At 42.2% G+C, this 17,512-nt stretch overlaps 1 protein-coding gene across 1 annotated transcript; it reads right to left on the reverse strand.

The window, feature by feature from the left end:
* Positions 1-7,948: 7,948 nt before the first annotated feature.
* LOC138959555 (uncharacterized) lies at positions 7,949-16,540 on the reverse strand. Its single transcript, XM_070331080.1, has 2 exons — positions 14,038-16,540; positions 7,949-13,506 (listed from the first exon to the last, which is right to left on the reverse strand). Exons 1-2 carry the CDS (start codon positions 14,443-14,445, stop codon positions 9,949-9,951), a joined length of 3,966 nt encoding a protein of 1,321 aa, XP_070187181.1. The 5' UTR covers positions 14,446-16,540; the 3' UTR covers positions 7,949-9,948.
* Between the last annotated feature and the right edge of the window lie 972 nt (positions 16,541-17,512).

Raw genomic sequence — 17,512 nt, forward strand, 5'->3', positions numbered from 1 at the left:
ACATGGCAACCGTTCTCATGACATAGCAAATAATGTCTTAATTGGTACGGGATAATTTCTTTTGTAAATAAATAATAAGCATAAAAATAAAATTTTCAATTGAACACGTTATAACCCGATTGTTAATAATTTTCAGGATCAGAGTTCATGCGCCAGGACACGACCGGTTCACAACCCTCGTAGGGATATCCGCTTTGTGGCGCGGCGCGAGTGGGTCGGAAACCGGTGTGTCTCAAGGTCGCGTTGTGCGCGCGTTAGTGTTTTGTACGAACAGAGACATAGATGTGTATGTCTCTGGTACGAAAAAGTGTCTGAAGTTTATTTCGTTTTAAGTTCTAGAGGTAAAATAATACCACCGACGTTAGCAAGCCGATTAATACAAGTTCAAATTGTTTGTAAATACACACGTTTGGTGGATCATTGCATGAGTCTTTTCGGTGCAAACCATTTATGGTGTAGTCGCGACGGACGCAGCCGGGGCATGAGCTTCCAAGAAGCCGCGCACAGAGACACATTATAAAACACTTATTTCAGTGCATCGATACATTCCATGAGAGTATGCACTGTGATGCCGAGTAAAGGCAGAGTCATACATTTATCTATGTCTCTGGTAAAGGCGAGGTGACCAAATGGAGAAGGCGGCCTAATTAATGGACACGGGCACCGGAATCAAAACATGGTTTCCCGCTCGTGCAAAACCATGAGTAAATGTGGGAGTTTCAGCCCATGAACAAAGAAGAAGAGAAGAAGGATTCTCTTTGTAAACAAAAAAATAAACAAGGATATACAGTCAAACACGTTAAGCCGAACTCGCCCGGGGAATGAAAAATCGTTTCGCTTATCCGAGTTCGGATAAGCCAAACCTTTCCCGGAGAAATTACCCTGCAGTTCGGCTTAAGCGAGTTTTTTCAGGATAAGTTGTAAAATCACTTGGAATGTTTCTCTCTCTCTCTCTCTCTCTCTCTCTCTCTCTCTCTCTCTCTCTCTCTCTCTCTCTCTCTCTCTCTCTCTCTCTGCGTGGTGTGTGTTTAAATGAATAAGATCAAAACAGTGACAAGTTACAAGTGCTTTCTTCAGTGGGGCTTTATTAATACCTCAAAGCCAACTGTAAAAGATAAATGGTGAAAACAGTGACACATCTCAGAAACAAAACCAAAGATTCAACAAACAACTACGCTTGTGTTAAAAGGATTTTAAGTAAATCATAATAAATTAATGTAATGTTAAATGAAACCCTCTCCATTAAATAAAGAAAAGAAACAAATGAGACAATTTGTCTCTGTGGTCATAAATCAAGATCAAATCTCCGTAAACATAGATTGTAGGCAAATGTTTTGTTTCGCTGCATGTTTATTGTGGTTTGATCTTCACCACTCGCTCAAAATGAGCACATACATTCCTCAGGTAGATTTGCTCTTCACAAAGATTTCTTCCTTCTACACGTCATCAGTTTCCCACCGGCACGGTTGGCCTAGTGGTAAGGCGTCCGCCCCGTGATCGGGAGGTCGTGGGTTCGAACCCCGGCCGGGTCATACCTATAAAATTGGCAACTCTAGTGGCTGCTCCGCCTGCAGTGGCGTCTGGCATTATGGGGTTAGTGCTAGGACTGGTTGGTCCGGTGTCAGAATAATGTGACTGGGTGAGACATGAAGCCTGTGCTGCGACTTCTGTCTTGTGTCAGTGTCACGTGGCGCACGTTATATGTCAAAGCAGCACCGCCCTGATATGGCCCTTCGTGGTCGGCTGGGCGTTAAGCAAACAAACAAACAAACAAACAAACAAACATCAGTTTCCCTCATACTCAAAAACAGGTGACGTGTTCGTTTCCGTAGGATAATTATAGCCGTGACGAAATATGTTTATCTTCCTGGCGTGATCAGTTTTCAAACAAAACAAAACTGACCAACAAAATTCTTTCCGACAGTGTTTAGAGTTTGGCCGCACTGTCAAAATCACGGTTTGAGATGTCCGTGTTTGAGTTAGCTATTTTTTGACAGAGTTTGGCTTATCCGAATTAGAAATAGTCTTACAAAGAGGGGGGTCTAGCGGGGAATTGATTTTGGTTTCAGATATCCGAGTTTTTTGCTTAAGCGTGTTTCGTTTAGGCGAGTGCGGCTGTAATTTGAACTGAGTAGTTTGAATGATGTGCCGGGGTTGTGGGCGACCCATATGGAATAAAAGAAGGAATTTACGAAGTTTATCCTTATTCGTTGTGCTTCGCACCCTCAAATAATGTACCCCTACCACAATTGGGAACCCCCCCCCCCCCCTACTTAGGTCCGGCCCTGGTGACGGTGTGTGTGTGCCAGTGTGTGTGTGTCAGTGCCGGTATGTGTGTGTAACTTTAATCAAAACGTAACCATTGCGGAAGGCATCTGACTCGTTACATTTCAAAAATGATGAGGAATAAGACATTTTCGACAGAATAGTGTCATTTGAAACTCAAGGGGAAAATGTGTCAAAATCACTATGAGTGACAAAATCATGTGTGTGCAAACGACAGTCTTCATCTTTTTGTTTTGAAGTCGAAAGTACCTTTGGTTGGATACTAAACAACTCTTCAATCAAATAATTTTGTTCTGTATGTAAAGAAGATGGTTGTGGACCAGTTTCAGTTGTAGATGTCTTTTTCCTGGTTATGCAACCCTCAGCATCAAAATACAAATGTTCTACCCTTTCGTTTGGTTTCACTTGATAATCACAAAGGTCAGTGGTACTTCTGTTTGCCTTCATTTTGACCGACAGGAAAGGTTTGTACATGTAGGGGAAGGGCCCCTAATATGGACCACTTTTTACATTTAGTCAAGTTTTGACTAAATGTTTTAACATAGAGGGGGGAATCGAGACGAGAGTCGTGGTGTATGCCTGGGCGCCTAATATGGACCATTGAAGCGGCCTTCACGAATCACTGTAAAAAGCCCCCTATATTTCAAAATAACATGATACAAATTAGTGTACAAGTCAGCCTAATTAAAATATGCTCTAGATTTATCTGTTTCGGGTTGATGAGAGCATTATTTGAAGCACACCAGGAAACTAAAGAAGCTTATCAAAAACAGAGTGAAAATAAGTGAAATTATCAACTTCCACGAAAAAAAGACTTTTCGTTGCATTTTTTTTAAATCTCGAGGGCTAGTTATAGGTTATTGCCAGCAAGCTTCTTAATGAATTAATGAAAATAGCCTTTAGCTTTTATTTTCTTCGATTTGTTGAAGGTGGTCCATATTAGGGGACTCGCACATACTTTAAGATTTTGCTATTATTTTTTGTTTGCAGTAGAAACTCGGGGTCAACACTGCTAAAATGTAACAAATACGGATTTAGCTGTCATATATAGCCATTTCTGTTTGATAAAAGCTTTGGCTGTAGACAGAAACGAGTCCGTTTTAGGCGGCAAATTTAGAGTGAACGCTGCCAAAAGTGAAACAAGTCGCGTAAGGCGAAAATACAATATTTAGTCAAGTAGCTGTCGAACTCACAGAATGAAACTGAACGCAACGCAACGCAGCAAGACCGTATACTCGTAGCATCGTCACTCCACCGCCCCTGGCAAAGGCAGTGCACGTGGAATTGACAAGAAGAGCGGGGTATTCGTTGCGCTGAGAAGGATAGCACGCTTTTCTGTACCTCTCTTCGTTTTAACTTTCTGAGCGTGTTTTTAATCCAAACATATCATATCTATATATTTTTGGAATCAGGAACCGACAAGGAATAAGATGAAAGTGTTTTTAAATTGATTTGGAAAAAAAAAATTTGATAATAATTTTTATATATTTAATTTTCAGAGCTTGTTTTTAATCCGAATATAACATATGTATATGTTTTTGGAATCAGCAAATGATGGAGAATAAGATAAACGTAAATTTGGATCGTTTTATAAATTTTTATTTTTTTTTACAATTTTCAGATTTTTAATGACCAAAGTCATTAATTAATTTTTAAGCCACCAAGCTGAAATGCAATACCGAACCCCGGGCTTCGTCGAAGAGTACTTGACCAAAATTTCAACCAATTTGGTTGAAAAATGAGGGCGTGACAGTGCCGCCTCAACTTTCACGAAAAGCCGGATATGACGTCATCAAAGACATTTATCAAAAAAATGAAAAAAACGTTCGGGGATTTCATACCCAGGAACTCTCATGTCAAATTTCATAAAGATCGGTCCAGTAGTTTAGTCTGAATCGCTCTACACACACACACACACACACACGCACGCACACACACACATACGCACATACACCACGACCCTCGTTTCGATTCCCCCTCGATGTTAAAATATTTAGTCAAAACTTGACTAAATATAAAAAGAGAAAAAGCCTAACGGTTTTGAGATTTGTGTTTCTGCAACTGTTTTGACATGTGCAAGTTATCCAAAGAGGGTGAATACAGCGAATAAAACTTTTTTGAGCGCTCTAGCGCCGTTACTAGTTGGTGGTGGTCCATATTAGGAGCCGGTCCATATTAGGAGCCCTTCCCCTACACTTTAAAAGTGTCTCCTTGGTGTTCTCAGTTTGAAAATGTACTGAGTATACATTAAGTATGCTGTCTTCTCTTTTCTTGCATTTTCCACATCTCACATATTCCATATTGCATTTAGCTGAAAAAAGAAACCCTATCACTTTAACCCTATATGGAATAAACACCATACCATCACAGAGGTAATGGGGAAAAGCCTAAATTAAAAAAAACAAATTGGGCAGTCAAAACCGCATGTTTTTCTGACGGAGAGGCGCCAACCAAACCTATCGGCAAACCTATTTGCATCTTTATTTATTCTATGTTTTTAAGAATTTGCATCAAATGCAGAATGAGATACACCCGGTAATATTTGCCACTCAGAGCTGGAGTGACATTGTTTTTCAACGTTTGCGCAGAGCCGCTGGAACATTTTGCCGATCAAACACGTGACCTTAGAGCTGGAACATTTCTTTTGTGCCACATAACATGCAGATTTTACCACTTTGATGCAATCCACTGGAAGTGTTAAATATATGCTATTCTTTCAGCAGGAGTAGGGGAAGGGCTCCTAATATGGACCGGCTCCTAATATGGACCACCTCTTGATCTGACAAACCATAGACCTATAACTTGATATAGGTCCCTGGACAAACTAACGGCGCTAGAGCGCTAAAAACAATTTCATTCGCTGTATTCACCCTCTCTGGATAACTTGCGCATGTCAAAACAGTTGCAGAAACACCGTGCAAACCTCAAAACCGTTAGGCTTTTTATCTTTTTACATTTAGTCAAGTTTTGACTAAATGTTTTAACGTAGAGGGGGGAATCGAGACGAGGGTCGTGGTGTATGTGCGCGTGTGTGTGTGTCTGTCTGTGTGTGTGTGTGTGTGTGTGTAGAGCGATTCAGACTAAACTACTGGGCCGATCTTTATGAAATTTGACATGAGAGTTCCTGGGTATGATATCCTCAGACGTTTTTTTCATTTTTTTGATAAATGTCTTTGATGACGTCATATCCGGCTTTCGTGAAAGTTGAGGCGGCACTGTCACGCCCTCATTTTTCAACCAAATTGGTTGAAATTTTGGTCAAGTAATCTTCGACAAAGCCCGGACTTCGGTATTGCATTTCAGCTTGGTGGCTTAAAAATTAGTTAATGACTTTGGTCATTAAAAATCTGAAAATTGTAAAAAAAAAAAATTTTTTATAAAACGATCCAAATTTACGTTCATCTTATTCTCCATCATTTGCTGATTCCAAAAACATATACACTGTATATGTTATATTTGGATTAACAACAAGCTCTGAAAATTAAATATACACAAATTATAATCAAAATTTCTTTTTCGAAATCAATTTAAAAACACTTTCATCTTATTCCTTGTCGGTTCCTGATTCCAAAAACATATAGATATGATATGTTTGGATTAAAAACACGCTCAGAAAGTTAAAACGAAGAGAGCTACAGAAAAGCGTGCTATCCTTCTCAGCGCAACGAATACCCCGCTCTTCTTGTCAATTCCACTGGCACTGCCTTTGCCACGGGCGGTGGAGTGACGATGCTACGAGTATACGCAAGGGCGGATCTGGGGGGGGGGGTTACACGGGTTACGTAACCCCCCACCTCCCCAAAAAAGAGGTAAGTTATTGGCTCAGGATGCACCAGATAGCTCTATTTTGCTTCTTTGGATAAAAAAAATGTCCGGGGGGGCATGCCCCCGGACCCCCCTAGAGGCTTAGGCGCCTTCGGCGCCGTCAACTTGTATCTTCGCAGTCATTTTGTAACCCCCCCCTCCAAAGTGAATTGATCCGCCCTTGACTCGATACGGTCTTGCTGCGTTGCAGTTTCATTCTGTGAGTTCGACAGCTACTTGACTAAATGTTGTATTTTCGCCTTACGCGACTTGTTTACTTTTGGCAGCGTTCACTCTAACTTTGACGCCTAAAACGGACTCGTTTCTGTCCACAGCCAAAGCTTTTATCACACAAAAATTGCTATATATGACAGCTAAGACCGTATTTGTTACATTTTAGCAGTTTTGACCCAGAGTTTCTACTGCAAACAAAAAATAATAGCAAAATCTCAAAGTATGTGTGAGTCCCCTAATATGGACCACCTTCAACAAATCTAAGAAAATAAAAGCTGAAGGCTATTTTCATTAATTCATTAAGAAGCTTGCTGAAAATAACCTATAACTAGCCCTCGAGCTTTCAAAAAAATATATCAAATTGTCTACTTTTTGTGGAAGTTAATAATTTCACTTGTTTTTGATATGCTTCTTTAGTTCCCTGGTGTGCTTCAAATAATGCTATCATCAACCCGAAACAGATAAACTCTAAAGCATATTTGAATTAGTCTGACATGCACAATAAGTTGTATCATGTTATTTTGAAGTATAGGGGGCTTTTGACAGTGATTCGTGAAGGCTGCTTCACTGGTCCATATTAGGAGCCTGGGCGCCTAATATGGACCCTTTCGTGTGATTTTTTCTGTATTTAATTTTTGCTGAATGTCTACAGAGCTCGACTCGATGTGCGCAGTTTCGTATAAAAATTATTTTCCAAATTTCCCCACTGTGTTTTATAAAATAATCATATTATGAAAGCACATACATTCTTATCTTAGTTGTTATGTATTCATTGTTAGAAAACATCGGCATTATTCATGTTTTACTTTAAACGCAATCATTGTTATTTATAGTTCACAGGCACTTGATGTAAGTAGGTCACACACGTGTAAATGTTGTGCCCAGTCCTTGTTTTTGTTTCTGTTATTATTTTAGTTAGCAGGTCTAGTTGAGCACGTATTAAGTATCATGTACCCACTACTAGTCATTGTGCATTTTAGTTAATGGACTGATGATGTCATTTGTATGGAGTCGACGCACGTGCGAGGATATGTATGTGTGGGAAGGGGGGGTGGGAGGGGGGGGGGGGGCGCGGGAGATGGAAGCTTGCTGTATGTTATGTAATGTATATATTGTGTGTGATACGTGGAAATGTGATACTATTTATTTGCATGTATGATACAGGTACAAATGTGATAATTGTAGGCTTATACTAGTGATTACTGTGTGTGATACATGAAATGTGATATGAATGCTGTTTTTATATGTTATACTCTTACTTTCTCCCAAGCGCAAGACAAATTCTTCTATGAAAATTGAAGCCAATAAAATTTGAGTTGAGTTGAGTTGAGTTGATCAAAGCTATTTCACTCTAATTAGGCCTAACGGTTCACTTAAGAGAGACTGAAGGACTACCAAACACAAAATGAAACTTCTTCGCAAGAAAACAAGCTAGTTATTAGCATGAAACAAGAAGTGGTCCATGTTAGGAGCCCTTCCCCTACATATTTCATCTATACGGGCCTTAAGTCCGTAGTTTTGCGAATCACGCGTCAGAGCTGGAACAAACCGTGTGCGCGCCTTCGTGAGCGAGGCTGGTACTACATATTGTTCATACGAAATGACAAACACAGGTTACAAGCGATAACGCGCAAAAGTACTGGTTTATTATTTTACATCTGACACTAAGGTATCAGTAATGTATAGATATATAGTTACAGTACCACGTAATGCGGTAAAAAACTTATGAACAGAAAGAAAAAGAGAAAAGAAAACAAATTATTAGACATGGCAAAAGTATCAAATGCATTAACAAGACACGAGAAGTAAAAACAAGAAAAATAAACAATCACAAGACAGGAGAAGACAAACAGACAAGAAAGTTACAATTACCAAACACTCGTTGGTTAGTCCTTCAACAACAATAAAGAGTTACGTTCTGTACGTTCAACAACAATAAAGAATTACGTTCCGTACGTTCAACAATACCATAAGCACTAAGAATACTCAAGAAACTTAGCATACATACGTTTAAAACCAAAATGGCTACTTTCAGAAAAATACAAAACGTTGACTCATCAGGCCAGGAATACAAAGCAAACTGTCAGTGTCATACCAAAAAGTCTCCTAACGACAATGTTCCTGCGTTAATCAAAGTCACAAACAAGATATTTACTCATCCACTTTCCCTCAATAACGTTACAAGAAATAAGCCCGTTTACAAACGATCACCACAGACCGCAAGCTTCTTTTACCTAAATTCTTTTAACGTAAGGCTGAAAAAGTCGGAGAAAACGTTTCACTTCGAACTTCGTTAACCACAGAAAACACAAGTTATCATTATAAACATTAGCGACTTTCTAGCGTCTACAAAACATTGCTGTACGTTCACAACACTAGAACAGTTGAACACACAATAAAGAAACACTACAACAAGTCAGACTTTCAACTCACGTTATACATAAACAACTCACAAAGTCATTACAAAATGGCGACCAAAACACAACACAAACAAGTAACAACAAAATTACCTTATGCGCTGTGTGGGTTGACCAGCAGTACCAAAACGTGTTGCCTCACAAACGAAGGGCACAAAACGATTCACACTTGAGAAACAACTGTCTCCAAGAACATTACGTTGACGTTAAAACATAAGAAACACTCCGTTGGTTCACTTGATAACCTTCATACGTTTACATCAAAACCAAACGCTTCCTAAAACCCTCAGATCGACTGACGAGACAGGAGTCAAGCAGTGGTATTTATGGAAACAAAAACCTAACATGGAATAGTTATTCAAAAGTCAGAGGTCACCGGATTGACCAACCAACAACATTCCTAAGACAGAATCGGGTGAAACTACTATTTTACAACCAATCAGTAACCGATCACGCACTCCGTGCATGCCCAAAACTTAAAACGGTATATTTAACAGAAAGAAGACCAAGGAACTAGCTGACATCACAAAGCTAAAAACACGTGAGTCACACGTATTCTAAAACTTGCAACGCAGATTCGCAGGGCTCACCTCAAAATCAAAACACGGAAAAGAGCACGTGAATCTCACGGTGTTCTAGAACTAAACGACGCAGTTTGTGACGCTCCGACCAAAACCAGGTCACAACAACTGAACAAGGAGCACGTGAATTTCACGTAAAAATATTAACGCTCCACAAAACGGGTCACAACAAGGTGCCACAATAAAAACACGGTTTACTTCTTTTTACATCGTGCAATGACTTGAGCAAACGTAATTACAACAAAAAGTAGGTGAATGCATGCCACATCGGCATGCACACTCCCACCGGAAATTATATTAATATAATTTACTTCAAAAAACCTTTGTACAAACATAATCCTTATATCAAAAGAAGAATAACGCAGAATTAGACATTTCAAATTTACAACTCAAAATCATTGTGTTGCAAAACATTTACACAACAATATTATGGTTCAATCATTTTCAGTGTTTCAACACATTTCGTTTCAACTAAATGCCACTGGTCATTTACTCGACGGCATAAAAAGAACGCACCACTTAAACCATAAATGTCCGTTACATCATCTGGTATAAAAACAAACCGCAACAATCAACAACTGTCAAATTGGAAAAACACTCCAAAGTTCGATGTTCTTTCAGTTCGCCTACACAGCTTTGTCTTCGTGATTTTCACGATCTACTAACACAGTCATTTTGTGAATAGGTCGCTCTAATATGCGACTATCACCAGTGGGACGGCCGTGATTGTCTAGAGCCTTTGTTCCAACATGTACTTTCACTCGTCTGACCAGTCCATCAGATCCCGGCATCACTTCGACTACACGAGCCATGCACCACTCTGATCTGCACAAGTTCTGGTCATGCAAGACAACAATGCGTAGGGCGTTGATGAAGGAATCACTTGACATGTCATCCAGGGTTTCAATGTGGATTGCCCTAGAGGCAAAACACGTCACGATCAGTCCGTACAAGATCAATGTCATGAACTTGACGCAGTCATCACGGTACCCTTGTTTTTTCTGGCGTTTCAGGCCCTTCAGATGCTTGATTGCGGCACCTCTGTTGTCGGGGAGGGACGGTTTCTCTGGTCGAAATGGTAAGGGCATCTCGTAGTGACCAGCTTCGTTGATCTTCACGTTTTCCTTCACGATCTTCGCAAACTTTACATCGTCCTGGGACATGGATCCTGAGTCACTTGCAAAGTCTCTTTCCATAACATGTAATGGGTCAGTACACGAGACTTCGTCCACCTGTACCTTGTAGACGTGAGCTACACGTTCTTCTTCCCTCGATCCTGGCTTGACGATGACGCGCATGGACGAGGCTATGCCATCAAAGGCGACGGAATGCGGTGCCTTGCCGACGATGCTCCAACCTAACTTAGTCTCTACTGCAAATGGCAGTCCTTGGACAACGTTTAGGGGCATGAGGGCTTCAGCGCAGTCGTAGCCGATGAGGAGGCCTGCTTCACAGTCAGGGTACAAGGGGGGCAGTTTTGGAGACAGGTGTTGGAGATGTGGGTAAGCTTTGACAGTCTCTGAGGTGGGGATATGAGTGGGGTCAACGGTCAGATAAGGTCGTGAGATGGCAGAAGGGAGCCTGACAAACTCACTGGAGGTAGGAGAGCGGACACGCAATCCAGAGTACTTCCTGCCGGAGACCACAGCATTGTCCTCAGTCAGTGTGGAGACCCTGAGTGTAGTCGGCTGCGATTTGGCTTTAACTTCTTCAGCCACTGACTGCACTACAAAAGTGGCGTTGGACATAGTGTCCAGTAGTGCGTACGTCAGCACCTCTACGTTGGGGTTAGAGTCACTGGAAACGAGAACGGGAACGATCATAGACGTGAAACCGATGCTGTTTTCCTCGCTGGCCTTAAGAGCAGACACCGTAGGGGTCGACGATGACAGAGGCTCTTGAACGTCAGCAGCAGAGGTACGGTAATTGTTCTTGTGTTCACTCGCCCCTTTGTTTTCACTCATACTGTTCTGATATTTGAAATTGTCATCATGAAGACAAGTGGGGTGAGCCTTCTTGCACTTCTTGCACGTCTGTTTCTGCTTACATTGACGGCTCTGGTGATCCTTACTTCTGAGACATCCGTAGCAGATACGGTTCTTGAACAGAAAATCTCGTATCTCAACCAGAGGCTTCTCTATGAGTTCCTTACATGTCCCAGCGTCATGGTCCGGAAGTTGACAGTGCAGACATGCGGTGACATCCTCTGTCAGGGTTGACAGGTTCGTTGTGAACTTTCTTGGTGTCCCCGATGCACTTGTCAAGCCGAAAACAGGGTCGTTAGAAATGTCTGCTTCGAGGGTAATGAACGACACGAGTTCATGGAACAGAGGATACCTCTTCTTTTCAACCTTGGTTCGAGCAACTGTTCTAGACCATCTGTGACTCATCCAGTCTGGGAGCTTTCCGACGATCTTCCGTAAGTACTGGGCATCATCCAGGATGCTCAGTCCACCAACTTCCTGGGCAGCAACGGAACATTGCTGCAAGAAATCGGCCAGACTTCTGAGTCCCTTGGGATCCTTGCTTTTGACTGGGGTCCATTCGTCCAGCTTGGTCCGGAAAGCTTGCGAAACGACGTATGAGTTGCCGAACCGATTTTCCAGCACTTCCATGGCTCTCTCGTAGGCATCACCTTCTCTTAGCAGAAAGAAGCCGGTCACGGCCTCCTTTGCTTGACCTCCGATGTACCGTTGCAGATACAATAACTTCTCACTGCTGGTTATGTTTTGTCTCTCGATGAGGAACGAAAACGACGACCTCCAAATTGGATATTGGAGAGGGTCACCAACAAAAATGCACGGCTCCTGCATCGGCAAACGGTTGATCATCAGAGCGTCTGATAGGGTTTTGGCGAGAGAGTCCATAGGAGTGTCCTGCTTGGCAGGAGTAGCAAGTGGACGTTGGTAGTACGCAGACGGGGGGTAGGAGGCAAATGGACGATCTGCATGACATTCCTTGTCAAAGTTCATGTACGCAGGGGGCCTTGCGTTTTCGTTTCCCCAGATAACTTTGGGGGTGGTCTGATGTGGGTCCAGGAATGTGGGCACGAAAGGCTCTGGTTTGGGATGTAGGTGGGTATCATAGGGGAAACAGGGTGGGGTAACTTGAAAACGTCTGTGGTCCATGCGTTGGTGACGTTCTTCTGGGAAGTAGGTGTGTCGTTCTTGCGTCTCATCACCTTCCCTTGTCTCTGGTAGGTGATAGGACCAACCTGTGTGGTCGAGATCAGGCGGGCGAGGGCCTGTGACGCTTGTCGTTGAGTGTCCAACGTTGTGCAGAGGCGGCTGACCAGTGTATGCACCGAGAGGGTGCTGCAGTGTGGTCAGCAGCGCTGTAGGCCGCATGGAGGATGTAGTTGCAGCCGTCGTGTAGTTGGGTGTGGAGGGCTCCCGATGGATGAAAGGAGCGCTCGTTCCGGCGTGATGGGGGGCGTTGACATCCTCTCTACGTTGAGGTCCGTACGCCTCGTAGGTGGCGTTGTTGGTAGTAGCGGCGCTTGTAGAGGCGCTGACTCCAACGACGAGGTCCACGACAGGTAACGCGTGCTGTCGTGGCTCAGTCGTTGTGGTTCCTGCGACGAAGTTGGTGACAGCAGCGTTGACAGTAGAGATGTCACGGGTGCTGGCGGCTTGGCAGACAGGAACAGACGTGAAGTCCATGGCTGGCTGGTGTGTCCTTTGGTCAGCAATGACGGCAGCTTGGCAGACAGGAACAGACGTGGCGTCCAAGGCTGGCTGGTGTGTCCCTTGGTCAGCAATGACGGCAGCACCTGTCCCTATTCCTATCGCTGTTTGCTCATTGTTTAGAGGAGGGGCTACAAGACTGTACAAGGGAACGAAAGGACGAGGGTGGAACCTAGTGTTCAACAAATCAACTGACGGTAGATCAGGGAGATCCTGCTGAACGGATTCACCTTGTTCCAATACTTGTAACATAGCTTGTTGTTCTCTTAAGCTAATTTTCAATTCGGTGGACTGAATTTGTCTCAAAGCCTTTTTCTGTTTAATATCTTCAAGAGCTGCTTCAGCTGCGTCCTCGGCCTGTCTAGCTGCTATTCTCTCAGCTTCCTTAGCCTGCCTAGCTGTGTCTTCGGCCTGCCTAGCTGCTGTTCTTTCAGCTTCCTTAGCCTGCCTAGCTGCTTCTTCGGCCTGCCTAGCTGCTGTTCTCTTAGCTTCCTTAGCCTGCCTAGCTGCTTCTTCGGCCTGCCTAGCAGTTTCTTCGATCAGCCTAGCTGCATTTCTCTCAGCTTCCTCAGTCTGCCTAGCTGCTGTTCTCTCAGCTTCCTCAGTCTGCCTAGCTGCAGTTCTCTCAGCTTCCTCAGTCTGCCTAGCTGCAGTTCTCTCAGCTTCCTCAGTCTGCCTAGCTGCTGTTCTCTCAGCATATTGTTGTTGTAAGAGATCCAGTTCACTAAACTGAGCTTCCTTTATTGCGTCACCTTCCACTTTTATGGCCAGGGAAGCAGCCTCTAGTTTAAGAGCCAATTTAGTGTCTTCAGAGCTAACACTTTTAGAGCGGAGAGACTCGGCGCGAGAAGCTACTTGGCTACCTGATCTCCTGATACCTGACTTGTGGCTAGTTGACTTGTGGATGGCTGAAGTAATGCTAGCTACTTTATGAATGGCAGACTTAACACTGGCTGACTTGTGGGTGGATGACCCAACGCTAGGTGTAACACTGCTATGCCTGGAAGTAGGCTCCTTAGCCACCTGCACACTAGTCGTTTGTCTGTCAAGAGCTCGATCAATGTCAAACATAATGTTCTGAACTGTTCTCTGAACATCATCCCAACTTTCCTGAATGGTTTCACCGCTACCAATACTACGAAGACCTTTCTCTATGTCACCAAGATCCTTGTACATGCTCAAAACAATTTGTTTCTGACTGGTTAACGACTCTTGATTAGGAGTTTCTTGGTTAAGCTCTGTTACTACCTCACCGATTGCTCGTTCCAAGAATGTTCGTTGTCTTGCAAAGTTTCTAGTTTTGATCTCAATCTGGTACTCTCTACCTTTTTCAGTAGGCTTAATGTCACGCCTAGGCCTTTGAGAATGTTCATCTTCATCGCCGTTAATGTCATAACCTGAAGCTTCCAATGATTTATCTGCTGGAATCTTCTCCATTACAATGTTCGCTTATTCAAAAGCACTTAAAACATACATATGGTTTATCTGGTTATAAAGTAAAATGAGTCGATCCGAGGGTCGTTTGGGATAATACACAAAAGTCACAAAAAATGCGCCGGATACGGAGTAGGAAGATCTCTAACCGACAAGTTGATCTATGTCAAACTATGGTTCACTAACACAGTGACAGGTAACAATAAAGTCTTTTGCTGGTTATCAACAGCTACGTTTACGTTCATTGAGCGTCAATAACAAAAGTTCTTTACATTCACTTGGCTGGACTTCAGCTAAAGTTCTGTACTAGGCATCAGCAGCTAAGTTGTTTACTTCAGCTAAAGTTCTTTCACTGGGCATCAGCAGCTAAGTTTTTTACTGTGCGCGCCTTCGTGAGCGAGGCTGGTACTACATATTGTTCATACGAAATGACAAACACAGGTTACAAGCGATAACGCGCAAAAGTACTGGTTTATTATTTTACATCTGACACTAAGGTATCAGTAATGTATAGATATATAGTTACAGTACCACGTAATGCGGTAAAAAACTTATGAACAGAAAGAAAAAGAGAAAAGAAAACAAATTATTAGACATGGCAAAAGTATCAAATGCATTAACAAGACACGAGAAGTAAAAACAAGAAAAATAAACAATCACAAGACAGGAGAAGACAAACAGACAAGAAAGTTACAATTACCAAACACTCGTTGGTTAGTCCTTCAACAACAATAAAGAGTTACGTTCTGTACGTTCAACAACAATAAAGAATTACGTTCCGTACGTTCAACAATACCATAAGCACTAAGAATACTCAAGAAACTTAGCATACATACGTTTAAAACCAAAATGGCTACTTTCAGAAAAATACAAAACGTTGACTCATCAGGCCAGGAATACAAAGCAAACTGTCAGTGTCATACCAAAAAGTCTCCTAACGACAATGTTCCTGCGTTAATCAAAGTCACAAACAAGATATTTACTCATCCACTTTCCCTCAATAACGTTACAAGAAATAAGCCCGTTTACAAACGATCACCACAGACCGCAAGCTTCTTTTACCTAAATTCTTTTAACGTAAGGCTGAAAAAGTCGGAGAAAACGTTTCACTTCGAACTTCGTTAACCACAGAAAACACAAGTTATCATTATAAACATTAGCGACTTTCTAGCGTCTACAAAACATTGCTGTACGTTCACAACACTAGAACAGTTGAACACACAATAAAGAAACACTACAACAAGTCAGACTTTCAACTCACGTTATACATAAACAACTCACAAAGTCATTACAAAATGGCGACCAAAACACAACACAAACAAGTAACAACAAAATTACCTTATGCGCTGTGTGGGTTGACCAGCAGTACCAAAACGTGTTGCCTCACAAACGAAGGGCACAAAACGATTCACACTTGAGAAACAACTGTCTCCAAGAACATTACGTTGACGTTAAAACATAAGAAACACTCCGTTGGTTCACTTGATAACCTTCATACGTTTACATCAAAACCAAACGCTTCCTAAAACCCTCAGATCGACTGACGAGACAGGAGTCAAGCAGTGGTATTTATGGAAACAAAAACCTAACATGGAATAGTTATTCAAAAGTCAGAGGTCACCGGATTGACCAACCAACAACATTCCTAAGACAGAATCGGGTGAAACTACTATTTTACAACCAATCAGTAACCGATCACGCACTCCGTGCATGCCCAAAACTTAAAACGGTATATTTAACAGAAAGAAGACCAAGGAACTAGCTGACATCACAAAGCTAAAAACACGTGAGTCACACGTATTCTAAAACTTGCAACGCAGATTCGCAGGGCTCACCTCAAAATCAAAACACGGAAAAGAGCACGTGAATCTCACGGTGTTCTAGAACTAAACGACGCAGTTTGTGACGCTCCGACCAAAACCAGGTCACAACAACTGAACAAGGAGCACGTGAATTTCACGTAAAAATATTAACGCTCCACAAAACGGGTCACAACAAGGTGCCACAATAAAAACACGGTTTACTTCTTTTTACATCGTGCAATGACTTGAGCAAACGTAATTACAACAAAAAGTAGGTGAATGCATGCCACATCGGCATGCACAAACCGTAAGCTCCACCTATTTCGCTATTGCTCAGAGCTGGATCATCGATTCAACGAATTAATTTATTTTGAGAAAAAATCTAGGAGCGATCTGTAACTTTTTTTGACGCGAAAATATTGCTTTTGCATTTCTTCAGCTCCCCATTAGGGTTTCGTTGGTCTGTGTTAGTCTGGTATCGAGCATAACCACGAAAATGCACCAAAATCTCCGCTTTTTTTACAAAAATGTTCAATTATTGCGATCAGAGCTAGAACACAACCGCCTCAGAGCTTTTTACGCATGGAACGTCTCCCACACCGTGGTCTGTGAATCGTGTGGGCTTTCGGCATTTCTTGGAGGCATTTTGGTTTTACATTGGTTCGTTTGCGTGTCTTGTGGCTAAGGCTCGTAAATGTACAAAAATACTGGCAGAATTTGGAATTTAAAAAACCCAAGAATGGTACGTTATTGAACATTTAATTTATGACAAAACAAAATGTTGCAATCACTGTACTTTTTAGTGGTTTGTTTGTTTATTTGTTGCTTAACGTCCAGCCGACTACGCAGAGCCATATCAGGACGAGGAAGGGGGGGGATGAAGGGGGCCACTTGTCAAGCGATTCCTGTTTACAAATGCACTAACCCATTACTTGTGTCCCAGCAGGCTTTAGTAAAACTAAATTAATACCTACTGGAAGATTACCAGTTTCCAGTATGTTAAAATAGGCTTAACCTATCTACTGCTGGACTTACATCAGAACACTAACAGATTAAACTATACATGAATCGCGAGACAAGCGGCAAGAGAAGAGATTTTTGGAAAAAATACAGGTGAATGAGCAAGAAGGCAGAAAAAAGAAAAGAATTCATGAAGAAAAAGAGAGCATGACAGGAAAGAGGAACCAAAAATCTACCTAACAGCAAACTAGAAAGCTCCTGCGGTTCCAAAAACAGGAGGGGCCTTTAATTTCATAACCGCAGTGCCC

Source organism: Littorina saxatilis, linkage group LG2 (assembly GCF_037325665.1).
Source record: "Littorina saxatilis isolate snail1 linkage group LG2, US_GU_Lsax_2.0, whole genome shotgun sequence".
Lineage (NCBI taxonomy): Eukaryota > Metazoa > Mollusca > Gastropoda > Littorinimorpha > Littorinidae > Littorina > Littorina saxatilis.

Coding starts and splice junctions, on each gene's coding strand:
- LOC138959555 (XM_070331080.1), bottom strand. CDS start 14,445: ATGGAGAAGATTCCAGCAGATAAATCATTGGAAGCTTCAGGTTATGAC. Junction 13,507..14,037: donor TTGACAGACAAACGACTAGT/GTGCAGGTGGCT, acceptor GCAGCTAGGCAG/GCTAAGGAAGCTAAGAGAAC.